Source organism: Mustela putorius, unplaced genomic scaffold (assembly GCF_011764305.1).
Source record: "Mustela putorius furo isolate JIRA1106 unplaced genomic scaffold, ASM1176430v1.1 tig00000407_pilon_pilon_pilon, whole genome shotgun sequence".
NCBI lineage: Eukaryota > Metazoa > Chordata > Mammalia > Carnivora > Mustelidae > Mustela > Mustela putorius.
This window is the reverse complement of record NW_025421373.1, coordinates 6440905-6461016: the sequence shown is the minus strand read 5'-3', so window position 1 is coordinate 6461016 and position 20112 is coordinate 6440905. Positions and strand designations below refer to the sequence as shown.

Below are 20112 nucleotides of genomic sequence, written 5' to 3'. Positions count from 1 at the left end.
TCATTAGGAGTAAATGAGATATTTATGGAAGCAGCAATGCTTCTGGCACCTAGTAGAGACATAATAAATGTTGACTGGTAACGTTATATATTATCTGTATATGCACATACATATGGTAAAACCATCATACTGTAATACATCCAATGGTACTGTAATAGTGTTGCATTGTGACAAATGGTAGCTACAGTTGCGGTGAGTGTAGCATAATGTGGAGTTGCCCAATCGCTATGTTGTACACCTGAAACTGATGTAACATTGTGTGTCCACTATATATCATTTAAAAAAAAAAAAACCAACCCATCATGTTGAATTGAATCTCAAACCTCCGTAGAACATAAAAATGAGATCTTTGGTGGGAGAAATCAAAACAGGAAATTAATTGATGAGCTTGTTATTGGCTTCTATAGACATTGGTCTGTACATGCTTTAAATACATTAAAACATGCTTCAACCCTTATAAAAATCTATTCTTTAAAAAAACTCATCGTGTCTCTAAGTCCTCTGGACTGCTGGTAGTTTTTCTGCTTTGGTTAAATTCTTCACTTGACTCCCCATTTTACCCTGAGGATGCAGACATGAGCTGATGTAAAATGTTTGAGTTCCTTCAGATACTTGCTTTTTCAGAGAAATGAAAGCAAAACCTTCCAAGGTGATTTACTTTGGTGGTGGGGGGGGGGGGTCCTTACGTTAGGCTAACTCCTGTAAGTTCTTTTTCTCTCTAGATCTATGGGTATTGGTCACAATGCATTCCTCAACATATAAAACAAAAACCATATCCTCTCCTCATCCATCACGAAGGTCCGATGGAACCATTAAGGTCCAATATGGACAAAGCCATCCTCCTCCTAGAAAGAGGCAACCTTCCCATTTAAGCTGCATACAAAACAGGAAGAATGTGAGGTATTCAGAAAATCTGAAATATACACCGTCAGAGACTAAAATGAAACTTTATGCAATAGTAAAAAAACCAGATGTTAAACAGTCACGGATGTGCAGCAATAGGAATGAATGTCTGGGGAAATTATTAACAGACAGAGACCTGCTGGATCCTCCGCTTTCTCCAGCACAGCCGTGCTCTGTGGGGGTCCATGGCTCTGGGAACGTGCAGTGGTGCCAACGGTCTCCCTCATCTGCTGACCACAGACAAACGATGCCTGTCTGGCCAAATGTAACTTCAGAAGTCACTGGCTTACCACAGTCGTTCATGAACTTGTCAACAATCCCTATATCATCCAGTCACCTCACTTTGGACTCCATGGTTTTTGGTTTGTTGCCTCTGACCTCTGGAACACCTTTTTCTCTTCTCCATTCAGAAATAACGTCCCTGGCCTTCAAAGCCTCTCACAGCTCCACTCTTTCCAAAAAGCCATCCTTGAGAGTCAGTGCTACTGATGAAATGGAAGATTTTAACACTTCTAGTGTATGAGGCGCTGTGGCCGAGTAGACAGCCCAAAGGGAACAAATTCCGGGATGTGCTGACTAGCTGTCGTCCTGGCTTACGGGGCGTCCCACTCTAGCACAGGGGTCAGACCTATGGCTGCCTCCCTGGGCCTAACAAAGTAGCTGAGAAACTAGGGCATAAAGGTGGCTTCAGTTGTTCTTTCCATGGAAGATATACCAGGGTATATCTTCTACTAGGGTCTTGAAGATATGGGACAGTGTTCCTTCCTTGCCCAGTACAGAAAAGCTGTGAAATCCTTTCCCCAAAGCAACAGGGAACATTATTGGAGTCCAGAAATGAGCAAATCCATTGGGATCTTGCCCAAATTAGTAAAAACCTATCTATCCCATTACAAGCTGCACCACCATCTCCCCCATCTTGCCGTCTTTTCGTTAAACAGAACATGTCACGTATGGTTCACAGAGGGTATGACAATACTTGATACACAATCCTTTCTCATTTTTAAATGCTTTTAGAAATAGAACTTGTGGTAAGAAACATGCAAAACTATGATCATGGAGGAAGCGTAATGACTTAATGTATCCTTGTTATGAAAGAACTAAGGCAGTGTTCATTAGGAGCACTCACATGCCCTCTTCATACCCAAACACACACAAATGGCTGAATGTAAAATAAAACACATATCTAAAAAAAAAATGGCTTCAGAGGGCAGGGATGACCAATCTGTAATACAGCCCCCAAGTACGCTAGTCAAGAAGCAGATCTTCGTTTTCACTTTTATCCAGTAGCATGAGTTTTTCCCTCCATAACTTAAAGTAGTAACTCTAAGCGGGGAGTTCAAAGAAGTCCATGCAAGTTTCCCTGCCCTGGAATTTCTTGATCATCTAAGGAGGAGTTCAGAGGTACACAAAGGAAGGCACAAACAGGAAGAAAGAGGCAGATGTTATCAGTCTCAATTGTCCAACTGTCGGCATTAAATCTAGCTGCCCACGGCTAAAAGCAGTGTTCAGTTACAAATAATATCGGCGTTTGAAGTTTATGAGGCTAAACCTGGCACTGGCAAAAAATCAAAAGGCCAACTTAAATATGATAATATGAAGTATATTTCCAACTGCCCCCTTCAAGCCCACTTGGGTATCTAATACACACTTCAGAATGGTCAAAACAGGACTGCCCCCTTCTCACTCCTGGCTTTCCCACCTCCAAGGGAAAGGCACCATCATCTACTTAAGCTAAGGAGGATATGCAAACTAAAGCCCACAAGCGATCCTTGATTCCTCCTTCCATTTCCTATATGCAAATCATCAGCAAGACCTGTGGGTTCTACTTGTGAAACACACGCACATCCATCTACTTACTGCTCCCCGGCCACCACCACTGCCAAGACCATCAATATGTCTAGCTTAGGTTAGTACAGTAGCCTCCAATCTGATCTCCCTTTTTATTTTTTGCTCGCCTACAATCTCCTATTCTCCATTATACATCTAGGGTGAATTTTTTTTTTTTTTTAGATTTATTTATTTTAGAGGGAGAGAGAAAACATAAGCGGGGGCAGAGAGAGAGAGAGAGAGAAAACCTCAAGCAGTCTCCCCATTGAGCATGGAGCCTGATGTGGGGCTCGATCCCAGGACTCAGAGATCATGACCTGAGCTGAAATCAAGAGTTTGCTGCTCAACTGATTAAGCCACTCAGGCACCCCTCTACGGTGAACTTTTAAAATACATAGATCATGGAGCACCTGGGTGGCTCAGTGGGTTAAGCCACTGCCTTCGGCTCAGGTCATGATCTCAGGGTCCTGGGATAGAGTCCTGCATCGGGATCTGTGCTCAGCAGGGGGCCTGCTTCCTTCTCTCTCTCTCTGTCTGCCTGTCTACTTGTGATCTCTGTCTGTCAAATAAACAAATAAAATCTTAAAAAAAAATAAAATACATACATCATGATGCACTCAGCTTAAACCTTCCAACAGCTTCTACCAGACTCAGACTGGGGTCTGAATCTTTGAGATGGCGCACCCAACCTCTCCATCTAGTCCTGTCCATGCTCCCAAACCACCTCCTTGTGCTCTCTCCATCACACACTGTGCTTCAGTCTCTGCTCCCGGGGACACTCCATCACTCCTGCCTAGGACAGCTGCAAGGGCTGGCTCCTCCCTGGAAATATTCCGCCCCCAGATTTTGCAAGGCTTCCCTTTCCTGACACTCAGGCTTCAGCTCAAACATTGCCTCTTTAAGGAGGTCTTCACCAGTGCCAATTTCTGCTAACTCCCCACCAGGACACAGCCCAGGCACCTTTCACTTTACTGCTTGTCTCATTTATAGTACCTGTTGTCACCACATAATGTTTAGGTTCAGCTATTCAGCTATTTGCTTGTTAATTGCTTGTGGCCCCTTCTCTGTGATAAATGTGCCAGGATAGAACCTTGTCTCTCATTTATCAACGGGTTCTCCAGCAACTAGAACAGTGCCTAGCATATAACAATATTGCATAAATGCCACAGAATTAACAAATACAGGATGTTTATACATTAATCTTATGGTTTTTCAGAAGTTATTGAGAGTGACATTAAGAGGCTTGCCCAGATGGGAAACCTGCATGTTTGCCAATGTTTAGCGTGTGAACACCCAATCCAGTTGTAGAGACGACTGAGTTCTGAAACAGCTCCTGTCTAGACAGATGGCTCAAGCCTTTGCTTCCTTTTACACTGGCTTAAAGGGCAATGAGACTCTGTCAGCCTGTTGAGAATAAGCCAAACCACGCAAAACTGGTTGCCATGGACTTTTGTATTAATGCTGTCAAAGTGCTACCCTTTCCTATAAAACGCCAATTAGTGTGTGATGCTTACACAGGCATCTCTTCAGAGAGGCAAAAAAAGAGAAGGGATTTATTTACAAAACAGAGGTGATGCATTAAAGGGAGCTGTCTCGGCAGCATTTAAATGACCTCATCTTCTGCTGGAACCAAAAATAATATTTCACAATCGCATCTTTTCTCCAAATGTGAGAAGAAACATCATCCAACTAGAATTTTACTGCAGCAAATCGTCTGGCGCTAGTTGCAGACTTAGATTCTGAGGCTGTTTGCCTGTCCCTTCTTACTTAGAACGATCAGTCAGAAATGAAAAGATATGTGACCCAGGTCAGAGCTGTGGTTCTGGAGTCATCAGACCAAAATGTTCAGTTTATGGGTGAGGAGATGGAAGCTCAGAGGAAGAACGGGGCAGCCTGATGGCCACAAGTGGGGGAGGAAGAACTAGGAGTAGAACCTGGTGTCCCGTCTCTCACACCCGGAGCTTCCAGATGCCTTCATTAATAAACATCTACAGAGCACCTACAGGTGCAAGGCAATGAGCCAGGACACAAAGACAAAAAGGTCCTTGCCCTCCAAGTCTACTGGCGACACGACAAGCCACATGGTAATTGGAGTATGTGGGATGCGTGCATTGATGAAGACCGAGAAGGGGCACCGCAGGAGCCCAAAGAGGAGATATCTAGAGACGGGACAGATGGCAGAAGGTCACGGAAGCCTCCTAGAGGACTGTGTCATGGTGTTTTGTCCCCCAGAAATGGAAGAAGCTAAGCTGCACGGGGGAGGGGAGGAGAAACCAGATAGCAAGAGCAGCAAAGGTTCAGAGGAGACAGTGAGCACAGTCTTTTGGGAAAAATTGTGGCTAATTCAGCCCAAACAGGGCAGGAACAAAGCAGTGAGAGTTAAAGGTTAGGTAGGGATCAGACAGCGAAAGAACTCCTGAGCCTCACTGGTCTACGGAGTTCAGGTATTACCCTGAAGGTGAAGCGGACCCACCCAGAGGGCTTACGCGCGGCTGAGTGTGCGAGCGCGCACGCCTGATGCGCTCTCTGGTTGCCTTGCCGTGGGGACAGGGGATGAAGGCATGACACTGGATCGTGGGATGGGCAGCAGAATGCTATGACCACCCACGTGGGAAATGAAAGCAGCTTGGCCCAGACAGAGAGCTGCAGGAGTGGGGGAGAGGAGTGAGGTGTGCGGGGAGACCCCAAGGGGAGCCGGGGCGGACGGGACTTGGTGATCAGCCGGACAGGGGGGAAGGAAGAGGGCAGCATTCCTGTTGACTGTAGGATACCAGCTGTCCCAATTTGCTGGGATGAAGGCATTTCCCGGGATGTGGGCTTGGCAGCACAAAACCAGGGAAAGTTCTAGACACCAGGTGAGAGACTGCTAGTTGGAATCTCAGGTTTCTGGCTTGGGTAACTTGACACGTGGCGGGACCTGGAATACCAGAGCCGGTGTGGTGGTGTGGGAAAAGTCATGCGTCGAGTTTTAGGCACGATGTGAGATACACAAGATGGAGATGTACTACAGGCTCGTGGTGGAAAGCTCGGGGTGGAGGGCGCAGGAGAGGGGTGAAGGAGCCCACGCGGACTGAGGAGAGACATTACCACATAGAAGGATAGAAGTTCATCCCGTGACCATGGAGGGGCTTACTAGATTAGGACCATCCGTATATTGTTTCTGCTTGGTGCAAACATCAGGGAGGACTCAGGAGATGTCCTGGGTGTGACTTGCTTTCTGAGTTTCCTTTTCCTGCAGATTCAGACCTGGGGCAGCCTTCCTGAGGTCTCTGCTGAGGGTCTAGGGAAGAGGTCTGATACTGTACAGGGTGAACTACAAGTGTTACGGGGAGCCCACAAATGGACCCACAGACACACACACCAGCTATGAATAAATTTGTCTGGCTGGCAAACAGCAGGGTTCTTTTTTTCACTGTGATGTGACTAAGTCACATTTATTTTTGACCATGCTGCATTATAGAAACACACATCTGTAGTAAACAGGCTTGCAAGAACTTTCCCCTTGGATGAGCAATGGTCTTCCCTAGACAGGGAGTAAGGAACTCTGACCTCAGTTCTAAAATTTCTTATCTATGTCCTAAGAGATTACATTTTAGACAATGGGCCTAACTTTTATAGTTTAAAACATTAATCTGGTTGCATATGTAGTATTATGTGTTAATATTTTATAGAAACATATGGCTTTTTAAAAAGAAGATATTTATTATAGGAAACATGTTTCCTATAATTCTGTTAAAGGGAAAGAGGATATGAAAACAAAGACTGAAGATTTATTTTCATGTTACAAATAACAGTCTATGAAAAAGAAGCATCTGACAAATAAAAATGGGCTGAATGATTATAAGCCTTTTCTGTAATTTATTAAGTCTTTGTAGATATATTAAATCATTAATAAAGCAGAAACAGAACAATGCTGACATGTTTAATCTCCCATTATTCAAATGGAATGGAATTTTTTTACCCCAAGGGTTTAAGAGGTAAATACCTAATTTTTGTTTTCCTGGAAATTCCATTTTAGTATGACCTTGGGCTCATCCCAGAGTAAAAATAAAAATCTCCTCAGCCCAAGAACCTACAGGACCTTCTGTGATGGTCTACTGGTTCCAATCTGGGTGATATCTGGATGTGGGGGAAGCTGTGAAGCCTTACTTCTTGCCAACTCAATCAATCCGGCATACATGCATCAAACGATGATGCTTCTGGGGTTGAAAAGGGTGCTAAAATATATTCATGCCTGCAAGGATGTGTGGTCCATGCTGACTTTCTGAGATGGGAAGTATAACCCAGGGTCAATACTCAGCCTACAGATTACAGACAGTTATGAAGAATGCAAATTCCAGAGGGCAGGTGTCTTCTTTCTGTTGGCACATGGTTTTAGAAAAATGTCCCAAAGGCAAAAGACCTAGTTGTATTTTTTTTTTTAAATCACCATTTCATTTTTATCTTCTTGGACATTTGAACTTGAGTGCAAAAACCAGGCAAAGAAACTCTGATGTGTAGCCTTCAGATAGTCTAATCCAGAAATTCAATTTTATGTTACAGCCTTTAGTTAAGATGAGCAGAGAATAGTAGCCTCTTAAACGCTTTTTTTTTTTCTCCCCTTTTAAAGTCATTTCTAAATTATTTCCAAATCCTGTTCTTTGGACTATATATGAGATTCAATCTCTTCTGGAACTTAAACCTTCAAAATTATTAAGAGAACCAACACTCCCTAACTTACTCACTCTAGGCTTTCTGTGTATTCATAATTTAATCATTTGGAGAAAAAGTCATTTTCAAGTAGATTATTACCAATAAGAAACACATTATAATCTTCTTGCCCTTAATTCTTTTTTGAGAGGGACCATAAAGTTTGTAGAAAATCATTGATAGAGACATTACTTTTTTCTTCTCCTTCATTTACACATTCCTCCTATAAATCATGCCTCCCCTGGGTAAGGCTTTATGAAGATCACTGAGAACCTCCGATGAAGGAACATGGTCCCCCGAGAGAGGGGTTATTTTAATTCCTCTACTCTCATTAAACAGATCAGCTGTGATTACAGAGATATGCATGAAACAACCTTACTAGAAATTCTATTCACTGCCAGGGCACCATTTCAGCAGTATGCAAAGCTGAACTTGATACTTCTTCTGTGCCCATTTTCTATCTTTCCAACTTTCTCTATCATCCCAAAAGGGTGTCTCATGGAGGGACTCAGAGAGGAAACCAATCAGAAACCACGTAGCAAGTAACTGCTTCATTAGGAACCCACAAGAATATGTGCCAAGAGGAATCTTGGAAGGAACATGCTTACGCTAGAGCTATTTCACTTCAAGGGAGAATGTTGGTTATAACGAAGGAGGTGGTTTGGGGCTAGAAGTGTACCCAGCACCATTCAGAGTATACCACATCTGCTTTGCCTTTAGAGAAGACTAACCCTGACCATCACAGCTGGATATCATAGTATCAGAGACTTCTGTGAAATTTCCAAACTTCGCTGGAATTCAGCAATTTAATAACATGAACCCATAAAAATGTCACTGGTTTTGAAGTGTTAAAAAGAAAAGCAGATGCTTCTCTGCATGGTGAACATCCTTCCTGTGTAGTGCTGAGGTTGAATGTTCGTGCTATCAGCTGCCACCAGGAATTCTGGGCCTTGCTGTGGCAATTCCACTGGGGACGGTAGTGATAAATAATGATGCAGTTCAAGTACTTTATCTGGGGCTCATATGACTCAAATTATACCACAGAAGGCTTGAATTTTCCACTTAGCATCACTCAACTAGCTCTTTATTTAAGTAGGACAAAATGACTTGAATTTTTTTTTTTTGTTATTATTCTGTCCTCTGACCATTTATCATAATAAATGTTTTGGCTTCTAAATACAAGGCCATCTTAGATATATTTTCTGAGGCTTAAAAGCAACTTCAACAGTATTTCTGTTAAAATTCAGGCTCTATAATCAAAGCAAAGCTTACCCGTGCCAGGCAGTCACTCGATTGGAAGTCTGTCTTCCCAGATTTTGAGAAGCGGTGTTTGTCATTGCTTGTGGGTAGAGAAGCATCTGTCTTTGGAATGCTATGCTCCGTCCCTCTGTCTGCTTCTGAACTGTCTAGATGGGATCCGGCCAGCTCCTTGAGAGATTCTGGGCCATTTTCTAGCTCAAAAGCATGACCGTTTCCAAGTTCAGGGTCTGGGCCATTGTCCGACTCAGAGATGGGGTCATTGTCCAACTCACAGCCAGGACCGCTCTTGGGTTCTTCAGTGGTCTTCTGGGGAGAAGGCCTGGAAATGACTCCAAACTTTCTTGCTCGTTTCCCCTTTTTCACAGCTTGGTCACCCAGCTCCAAGGTCGGTGTCTCTCCTGGTTCAGAGCTGTTGCTACTGCTGCCATTGTAAGGAGAGTGGACTTTGTGCTTGAACCGGCGCAGCATGATCAGGTAGATGAAGCCGCCATTCCAGCACTGTTCAGCCAGGTAACTGTAACAAACACAGACGTGCCGGTTAACACCCCCAGAACAGCGTTCTTGACCATCGCATTGGGCTGATGCACTCAGCAGCCCACACGGGACCTGTGTGATTAATGTGATTAACCACCTGCCCAGGTAACTGAGGTACTGAGCTTCCTACAGAGGCTCAATATGCCATTATTTTAATCTACATAATTGCTGATGTGAAAAAGAACCCCTGAGCAAACCAAAACCCCCATGAACTAGACATTACTAAAGAAAACACCCTACAGTAGGTAGTCAGAAATGGACTTTTCTAGTCACAGAGCCAATCGTAACATGGGATTAAAAAAAGCAGTAATTCTCCATTTCCTCAACGATATCTTGTACTAGAATTACTCAAGCCTCGCATTCACATAGTTTATAAAAAATTTTTTAAAAAAGATTTTATTTATTTATTTGACAGACATAGATCACAAGTAGGCAAAGAGGCAGGCAGAGAGAGAGGAGGAAGCAGACTCCCCACCGAGCAAAGATGCCAATATGGGGCTCGATCCCAGGACCCTGAGATCATGACCTGAGCTGAAGGCAGAGACTTTAACCCACTGAGCCACCCAGGCACCCCTATAAAAAATTTTTTTAAGTGAACCTGCCCCATGTGGGGCTTGAACTCATAACCCCGATATCAAGAGTTGCAGGCCCTAAGGATTGAGCCAGCCTGGCATTCCTCCATTCACATGCTTTTGCCACAATTACTCTGCAAGTCCCCGGGGTAAAGAATAGCTGAAACAGACTGAGGAGAAATGTGAGGTTCTGCTCTTAGGATCAAAGTATCAGCTGCAGAAAAAGGACCTCTGCCTCACAGCACTGAAGCGAGAAGAGAGCAGAGCAGGAGGGTGCTGGCTGGGATCAAGGTGCAACCAACAAGTGGTGCAACGGTCCACTACATTGAACGTGTGTCAAGTTCACTTCCTGATAATTGTTCTAGTTCGGGTGGTTCCTGGTGCACAAGGAGTGTCATTTTCAGTTGGGGTATCGCATGAAGAGGAACCCCGACATAATGAGAAACATGCAGACATGGGATGACTGGGACCAAGAAGCCTGTTGGAAACTGTGTCAACCAGGAAAAGTGAGAGGGGAGAGGGATGCTTAGCTCAAAGCAGACAAGCCCGGCTTGGGTTGCGTGTCATGCACTTGAGGAGCAGCGAACGCTCAGAAGCAGGAAATCGCACAAATGAGATGAAGCGTGTGAAGCCTGACACACAAGAGCGGCTCCAGATCTCAAGGAATAACCATAGACAGAACACCCAACGAGACAAGTAATTGGTGGTGTTCAGGACCATTAAAGCTTTAGCAGAAAAACCCACACTTGCTCCAAGTCAGGAAACCAGGCTAGGCTAGACCCTCCACTCATGCTGCCCAAGCTAAGGACACGCAAACCCCAGATGAACCCAGGGAAATGCCTTCACCATGGAACGCTGCCACATTCTACACATCACCGGGTCACAAGTAAAGAATGTCAACAACCAAACCCTTAATGAGTTGGACCTGCTTCCAGTCTTCATGTGCCCACAAAGAAAATGCCAATGTCCTCAATAAGTGAAAAGTGGAGAATTTTTTCAACTATGCCAAGCTAGCTGCTCTCTCCCCAGGCCTGCAGCTCAGACCTGAGAGCCGGGGCGGTCCGTATGCAAGAAGGAGCCAGGTTATCAGCTGTGTTTGAAATGTACTAAATTCTGGGCCAAAGCCATGTTATCGCCCACACCTAATGGTCAGGTTAATGCAATGACAGTGCCAGTCTCACTGAAGAAGAATTTTTACCATGAAGTAGAGTAAACAGAGAGAGAGGTCCTCAAACCACCTCCAGAATCAATAAAAACTTTCTTTGATCCTGGGTTATAAACCATGGTAATGAACTTACACGTAAAAGCCAGGTAGATAAAGGTTACCACACAGACCTCAGGCTGTTCTGTGTAATACAGTGAGATGAACAGGTAAAAGCAGTCCACTGGAGTCTACTAAATGAAAATTAAACTTGGTTCTCAGCACAATTTTCCTACAGCATTCAGATTTCGTTTTGTTGAGTTGTGTACTTTTTTCCCACCCTGGAAAAATTTCCGTAAAGGTATAAAATCTTCTAAGAGTAGTTATTAGCCAGACTGTAAGGGTTTCTCTGAGCAAATCACTACTCTTAATGCAACACATATGCCAGAGGTTATGAAAAACAGTGTTGGGGTAGTAAAAACAGGGCCAGGGAGAGAGTCAGACACCCAAGTTCTCATTCTGGCTTTGGCCTAGCCATGTAAAACTATGGGGATTATACCAAATTTCCATCAACCTACTAATAGACAGACAAAATGTAGTTTATCCCTGTAACGGAATATTATTTAGTATACACTGTAACTTAAGTGATGCTAGGTTTAAAGACACCAGACCACAAAAGGCCGTATGTCTTTCCATTTATAGGACATGTCCAGAGTAGGCAAACCCAGAGAGACAGGAAGTAGATCAGTGGTTGCCAGGAGTTAGGGGGAAGGAAGAACTGGGACTGCTAACAGGTACAGGCTTTTTTTAGGGGTGATGGAAATGTTCTGGAATTAGATAGTGACGATGGTCACACAGCACTGTGAATATACTCACTGAATTGTACACCTTAAAATAGTGAATTTTATGTGATGTGAATCATGTCTCAATTAAAAAACAATAGCAGATATAATAATTCTGGCCAAGTTTTGAGTTACTTCTTTGAGTTGGTGCTCCTTAAGAACATTCTTTACAGAAGAAGATACTGAGGCTCAGAAATACTTAATTATGTGCCCAGGTTCACATAACTGCCAAGTGGTCGACCCAGGCCCTCCTGCTTTCCAAACCCCACGTGCACTGTGCAGTTGTGTTGTGTCAGTCACGCTAGTATTCTCGTCTGTAAGACGAGGGTGTTAAAACGGGTCATCTCCAAGTTGCTTTTACAGTTTAATAACTGTGAAATGCTAGTTTCTTGGGAAGACTTCTGGGGATTAAAGTAGCAGGCCATCCTGAAGGTACTGACCCAGTGCCAATGACAAAACAGAACCCTGGAAAAACAGAAGTATTCCTTTTACGTCCAAGTTGTCCTAGGTCTCCTGGACACTCACCATCAATCTGAAAAAAATCCCACCTGGATAGGCAATTCCTTTACAATTGCTTTAGGGATTCGATCTTTTGCATTAGAACTCCGAGCAGTTTGATGGGTTCTGAGCAGAGACCTTCTTTTTCAGGGCTGAAAAGGCAGGCCCATCGACTCAAAGCATAGGATCTTAGGTATTTCTACTCTTATGGAAGCTTCAAGAGCCTTGTGACCGAGATTATTTTATTCTTTCTGCAGAGCCCATGCTCAACAAAACTACAAAGCCAGAGGAGTTTATCTTTAGTTTGGCACCATCTCCCCATCGTCTCCAGACTTCCTAGCAATAAATAAGGCTCTGACACCTTCAGGGAACTCTATGACAGGGAACTCTGGAGACAGGGAACTCTATTTTATTCCTTCCTGGACACTGAGACTTCTAAGGTCATCCCAAAGACAAAGTGTAATGAATGAACTATGGATATCACAGCAAATTGGTGAGAAGACTTTTTAGGCAGAGGTAGTTTTTTACAATTCTTCCAATCACCTTATATGTAATGCTTCCCTCTCCATCTGTACCAAAATGACTTACCTAACTTTTCTAGCACCTTCTTAGCTAATTCATGCTTCCAAATCTCTGTTTCTATTCAAAAGAATTCCTACCCACCATTAGAATCTTTAAACTTCCAAGAAGTCTTTGAGAAAGAAGAAATGGAATACAATCCTGGTCCAGAAAATTAGGTCTTCTCTTCAACAACAACAGGTAAAACTAACCTGTTGTAGGCTTCTCTACCATGTAATTGTTATTATTATTATTTTTTTTTTTTGGTTTCTTCCCAAAATGTAAAACTGTTTACTGGCATGTAAGTTATTAATTCAACTCAATTAAAATTTATTTGATTTTGACCCTCCCAGGATGGTCTTAAGATAAATGAGGAAAGATGAGCATATCCAGAAATGGAGCTCCAAATTCTAGCCTAGAGCCCTCCCTTTGAAATGTCTTGAGTTTCCTCCTTAATTTGGTCTTTGCAAGCATGTTTTGTGACTAAATTCCCTTCTACCTCCCTTTCCCCTCAAATTGTGCTTTAACAAAAAGAAAAAAAACAAAAAAAGCAAAACCAAAACAAACAAACAAAAACAACAACTTTTGAGCACCTCCTGTTTCTTGATGATCTATCTTAATTCTGGAGTCTGGGCTCTCTAGGTATGGGAGGCCTAGGAAGGGTCACAGGGAAGGCTGGGTGCTGGGAAAAGCTAGAAGGATAAAGCTGCCTGGAATCTGAAGAACCAGGACAGGCAAGCAGGAGATAAGAGAGAGGAAAAGACAGAGAGGTATTGGAAGGCCAATGACGCACATTATATACCCATGCCCCAATTCTATCAAAAGAAGGCTTAGGGCAGCTGAGCAATTTTGATATTCTAGACTGTCTTGCCAATGTCCTCTGAAGAACCAATCTCCAGCTGCCTTTGAAAATCCTCTTGGGCATTTGGCCATCAACTACTGATGCCAGGAACATATGTGAACCCACAGAGGGGCGCTGCCAGGCAGAACCACTGGTGTATATGTGTGTGTAATTCAGAGTAAGTTGGATTGCCACCCCTGGGCATTGGCCTGTACTACAATGTCATGAAAACTCAGACAACATAACTCAGACAACATAAAAGAATTCAAGAACTCAGACTTTTCTGCAAAGCAGACATTCTTACTTCATCTGAGTTAAGTCCGGTCCCCAGTATAGACAAGAGGAGAGCAAACACCGGCCGCAAGACATTTCTAGATGAGTTCCTAGGATCAGTTATGAGTTTTACAGAATGGGACTAACTGCTGATAGGCACTCTAACACACAGGATGAACGGAGATCAGTTGTTCTTGCCCACGACTGCCTCTCGCAGAGTGCAAAGGGAGGCTAAAAAGCTGTTTGTGGTCCTTTGAAAACCTGCTAAGCCTAATTAACCCAGAGGGCTGTCTGAGGTTATAAATCTGTAGGTTCCCAGAGGAGAACGGGTTGAGAGGAAGTGTTAAATATATACAGATTAATTTCCCAGTGAAGTCTTGGCTGGGAAACAGGGGGAGGCGAGCTCGGACAGCTCCGTAAGAGGCGGTGGGAGGAGGAGAAACATTTCCTGGAGAATCAGTTCCCCAAGACCAGTCCGTCTCAGGTGCTGCCTCCCAGCTACTTGGAATTTGGGGCTTACTTCTCCCCGATTCCACAACCCTCCCTGGAATGAGCCAAACTTTCTTCTGGGGACTCTGTAGGCAGAACGTTTGGGCTGTTTATAGTGCTGAGAAGAGTGACTGCTATCCCTGTGTGTTCACATGGCCACTTTCTAATCAGCCCCGATTACGTGGCGGAAGATGGGGCTCAGGCACCAGTAAGGCGCCGAAAATAGACCAGAGTCTAGGCTTAGAGCATAAGGGACTGAACACCATATTCCAACTGCTGTATGAAGGAGGTGACTGCCCAGTTCTGCTCATTCTCACCTCCTCATCCAGCATAAACAGCTGGGGTCAGCAACTCTTTCCTCTTCTCCCTCATCTGGGGCCAAGAACAGAGAGTATGAACACATGAATCTGTCCTCTTTTTATGAAATCTGTGTTTAATTATTTTTTTAAATCATACAACTTAGATTTCCCAAATGCAAGTTTTGTTTCCCAAAACACAGGTCGGTAGTGAAAAATACGTATATTCTTAGGTATATAAGTATATAATAGGTATATAAATAAGTATTTATTCAAGAATTTTTTTGGACCTATGATACAGTATTAGACATTCGAACTCAACCCAAATTATCAGCTGCCAGAACTTGTTACCACCATAGAGCTTAGTGGTCAAATTTAAATCATACCCATCTATCCACTGGGACAGAGATCCACGTTGCCCTGAAGGGAACTGGGCCACAGATGCTGAGAATCTGGCTACTGCTATTTCTATGAATAATAAACGATCTTTCATCTTTGATCCCAGAATCTCATGCTTTCTGCCCGCATTCCTGAAACTGTGGCAGAACAACTTGGGTTAGCTTCCCAGTCAAGTAAAATCACGGTTCTTGCTTTGCAGCGGGATAATCCACACAGTAAGTCAGTTTATAACTGGTCCTGCTCCCCAACTTTGAATGTAGAGAAGGAACTTAATGATGTATCTTTTCTTGACATCAGTGAGTAAGAAATAAAAATAACTATGCATCTTAAACCAATACTGGGTCTTTCTTGAAGGCATATCAGACACAGGTGAAATATACTAAGAGGAGTAAGAGAAAAGGTAGGTGTTCTACCCTCTGATTCTACAAACGCTGATTAAATTCAGTGCATCACCTCAAAGGTAGAAGCACATTTGTGTCCAGTCGTGTTAAGTGGACTCCCTTCTGCCCTTTCCCTACTTGAATTACATTTCCTGCAACCCTTTGCTGCAATATCCACTTCTGTGTGGAAGCAGAGCTGGTTCTCTTTCTCTTTCCTGCTAAGAGCTTCTGGATATAAAGGGATTGGGGTGGCAGAGACACGGCAGAAAAACACTGGATAAAAAGCAGCTAAATCATGGAAAAAGTTGTTCTGATTTCCCAGCAATAAGGTATCATTGATTTTCGTATTCATCTTAGAAACTCACATCTCAAACTAACGAGCATGATTGAAATAGCTCCTAGGCCAGGATGCGCTACACATTTTCACCTCCAGTGTAGCTTTACAGCAAGGAAGCAGAGCTGTGGTCCTTTCCAACATATAGCAACAGGTTTACAAGAAGTTCCAGTTTTCCTCAAAAGTTTTCATGCAACTTATTTCTGCACAAATCAATGTTTTTTTTTTTTTTTAAAGCCACCATCTACTTTGTTGAAAACAGAAACTCAGAAGCTAAATTAAGTAGAAAATGCCTGATCAGTGATGAGAATGGACCTAATAAAACATACTACAGAGATACTGGCCCTTAAAAGAGATCTTCCAGGCTTCTCTTTGCAACTGATTGCATTTCTTTATTAAATTACTGTGAATGAATCAGGGCTTCTTATAACTATATGAGATCAGCTTGCAGCCTATACAGAATCAAATCAAAACTCTAGCCACATAGCTCGGCTAAGTCATCCTGATGACGGTCCCATTCCCCCCACTCCCAGAGGGTGGGGGGGGGGCAGAAGGAATGCTGGGAAAAGTCAGACTTTGCTGTGCATGAATGAGTCAGTTTCACCTCATGAGTGGAGAGATGAGCTCAGAAAGTGTGCATGGGAGCTCATCACTTTTCTCTTTTATGACATGAAGTTGCTGCTTGCTACTTGCTCTTTACAAATTCATTCATTCATTCAACAAATCGTTGCCGAATACCTATCACATGCCAAACGCCGGGAGGCACGCGGGGGTGCGGCGGTGAACAAAATGATGCCTGTCTTTGTAGCGCTTACTATCTGGTAGGGGAGACAGGCAATAAACAACGGATCTGTTAAAGCATCCTAGATCATATGTGAGAAGGTGAGACATGTTCTGGAAAACAGAGAACACAGGATAAAGAGGATGAAGCATGCCAGGAGCTGGAAGAGCCAGGTGGAAATTTTAAGGGCTGTGCCTGAGGTGGCCCCACTGGGAGGAACACACAGAGCAAAGTCTTGAAAAAGATGAAAGCGTTGGCCATGCCACTGCCTGGGGAAAGAGTGTTCCAGACTGAGGGAAGAGCCAGGGCAGGAGTGGTACACTGGAAGCCTGCCCGCTGTGTTTGAGGAATTGGGGTGTTGGAGACGAGGGGTGAGGGAGGAGGAGAGCAAGAGGAGACAAGGGAGCAGGGACTGGTTTCGGGAAGGCTGTATACGCTGCTCTCAAGACTTTCCTGTGAAATGGGGCGCAGTGGAGTAATGTGATATGTGCTCTGTTTTAAAACGATCCCCTTTGTTCCCCTTTGTTCCTGTGTGGAGAACAGACCGGGACAGAGTCAAAGGTAGAAGGAGGGAGACCAGACGGAAAACCATCTTCCAAAATCCCAGCAACAGCTCAATGAGAAGCCACGGGGATGGTAAGAAATGGTGAGACTCATGATCAGTTTGGAAGACCGAGTCAACAGCCTGCGCTTTTGGAACTGACAGACGGTGTGAGAGAAAGCAAGAGGTCGTGGATGGTGTCTAAGTGTTTGGCTTCGGCAACGAGAAGGGCAGCGCTGCCTTCACCTGAGCTGGTAGAGCCACCTGTGGGGCTGGGGGCTCTCTGACCGATGCTGAATGCGGAGAGCCATTCTGGAGTTGGGTTCTGGACATGTCGAGCTTGAGATGATATCTAAATCTGGATTTGGAGCAGAGGACTAGTCTGGAGAGAGAAATTTGGGAGATGCAAGACTATGAATAGTATTTTAAGATCCCAGAAGATAAATTCCTTCAGGGAGATTTTTCTGGGTCTGAGGTTCTTCTTGCTGGACAAAAGCATATCCAAGGGTTTCCTACGTAATTCTAATCTGTCCTCTTGAAAGGGGTAACAATTTAGAATCCCAGCAGTAGTGCCTTAGAGAACTGTTTGTTCCTGAATATTGTCACTTTTTAATCTTGGCCAGCATGAAAGTCAAAACCTACCTCATGTCATAATTAGCAAATGATGACTAGTGAGGTCAAAATTCTTATTAGTCACTTGCTTCTGTAAAAATTGCCTACTTACGCCCTCTTTTTAAAAAAAAAAAAATCTTCATATTTGTACCCCCCTAGCATGGTGGCTGTCACTTAATAAGCATTATAATAAAAATGACAGGTCAATGAGAATTTCTATTAAAAATTCTTTTAAAAAATGACTTTGAGGCAACTTTGCACAGCATATAATTCATCCATTTTAAATGTACAATTCAGTATTTTTAGGACATTTATCAAGTTGTGCAACCGTCACCATAAATCAGTTTTAGAATATTTTCATGACCCCATTAAGACCTCTCCTACCCATTAATGCTCATTCCCCATCTCAGTCACCACTTTCTTTCTATAGGGCTGCGTCTTCTGGCCATTTCATATAGCTGGAATCATATAATATGGGGTCTTTTGTGTCTTGCATCTTAAAAACAATTCCTTTTTTACCTTTTTTACTAGGTTCTTAGTCACCAGTCTCTACCTCCTTATGCATTCTCTGCCATTTGCCCCTTACAAAATCTTGATTCATGTAGACATGCCCTTTTGATGGTATCTCTCTCCCTTTCCTTGAGATCATACCCAGTTGTCCTGAGGAGATTGCCCTCATGGACCTGCTAGTACCTCCCCTCCCCTGCCCTGTATCTTCTCCCACCATACTCACCATTCCTTCTAGTTTAGACTATGGAACCCCCCAGTAGCCTCTCCTATCTTTAAAAACCCTCGTGTGACTGCACTTGAATACGTACCCCTTCCCATTTAGTCTCCTCGACTTTTCCCCACTGTTCCACTGATATCATAAACCAGATCTGCCTTCAAAGGAAATCTTTCTAGGGCACCTGGGTTCCTCAGGCGGTTGAACATCCAACTCTCGATTTCAGCTCAAGTCATGAGGTCAGGGGCATGGGACGGAGCCTCACTTTAGGCTCTGCTTGATGGGGAATCTGCTTGAGATTCTCCCTCTTCCTCCCCCTCTACCCGCCCCTGCCACTCTCTCTAACATAATACATAACTCTTGAAAATTTTTTTTTCCTCATTAACAGTAACTAGGCAAAAGCTCCAAATATCATGCTAATGTAGTAGTATATAATATGTATCATATGTTAATATATTCAAGTTACTACATATTCACATCAATAGCATTTCATTTTTAATTTTCTCCATGCTATTTTTGTCCAGGCCAGGTTACCAGCACAAGATTATTATGAGACCCAGAGTCTTTTCTGTACTGCCTTTGTCTGGAATGCTGCTAATAAGCCTGCCATAGCTTCGCTATTCCTTGCTCCCTGGCCAGCAAAAGACATTTCATATCACAGAGGTCTCTGCTAGGATGTGCCCCTGAGAGCCGAAGATGGGCCAGGTCTGAGACACACACAAAACAGGGAAGCTTCTGCCTGTCTTGAATCTTGCCTGACCTCCAACTTCCCAGCCTTGCTCAGTGCATTTCCTAGAGCAATTCCTATGTTTCCCTCTGTGTGGTGCTGCCCTTGGCCTTGCCTTGAAAGAGGCTATGATCAAGGTACAAGGATACTGAAGCCACACCATGTCCTAGAGATTATGTTCAATTTGTTTTTTTTAGCTTCAAGGCCACCAAGCCCTAAGAAATGTGTCAAAGATGACACAGAGGGGCACCTGGGTGGCTCAGTGAGTTAAGCTGCTGCCTTTGGCTCAGGTCATGATCTCAGGGTCCTGGGATCGAGTCCCGCATCGGGCTCTCTGCTCAGCAGGGAGCCTGCTTCCCCCTCTGTCTTTGCCTGCCTCTCTGCCTACTTGTGATCTCTGTCTCTCTGTCAAATAAATAAAATCTTTAAAAAAAAAAAAAAGAAAAAGATGACACGGGGACTCAGTTCCATGTTGCCCTTGCTGCCACTTCCGTGTCCCTCCATGGTGAAAGCCACCGGAACCTATGAGACTTAGTAACACACATTCTCCCTTTCTTTCCCTCTTCCCTAAAACCAAGCTGGATCGGCGCGTTCACAACAGCCACTCATCCTCAAACTCCCACACTGCACAATTCACAAGGCAGCCACCCTTCTCCCCTTCCCTAGAGGTGATGCTAAAAGAAGGGTTCTACACATCTCACAATGCACATGAAGCTACTCACACACTCATTCAAGCACTGATGAAATGTCTGCACCCTCCAGTTTCCTCCCCTTTCAAAGGGCTCCAGCTCCATCTTGAACCAATTTCCTCCGCTTGCCTCGATCCTTCCAGGGTCTGTTCTGCGGGCTTGGCCAAAGCCTGCCCTCACCCCACGCCAAGGCTGGTTTTGC

At 43.9% G+C, this 20112-nt stretch overlaps 1 protein-coding gene across 8 annotated transcripts in view; it reads right to left on the bottom strand.

Moving 5' to 3' along the window:
• The window catches only part of PDZD2 (PDZ domain containing 2), a 349162-nt gene that overhangs the window by 83431 nt on the left and 245619 nt on the right, over positions 1-20112 (bottom strand). For all 8 annotated transcript variants that reach the window (XM_045079443.1, XM_045079442.1, XM_045079441.1 and 5 more), the window contains one exon: positions 8692-9193. In XM_045079443.1, the coding sequence (XP_044935378.1) occupies positions 8692-9193 (502 nt within the window). The remainder of the gene's footprint in view (positions 1-8691; positions 9194-20112) is intronic.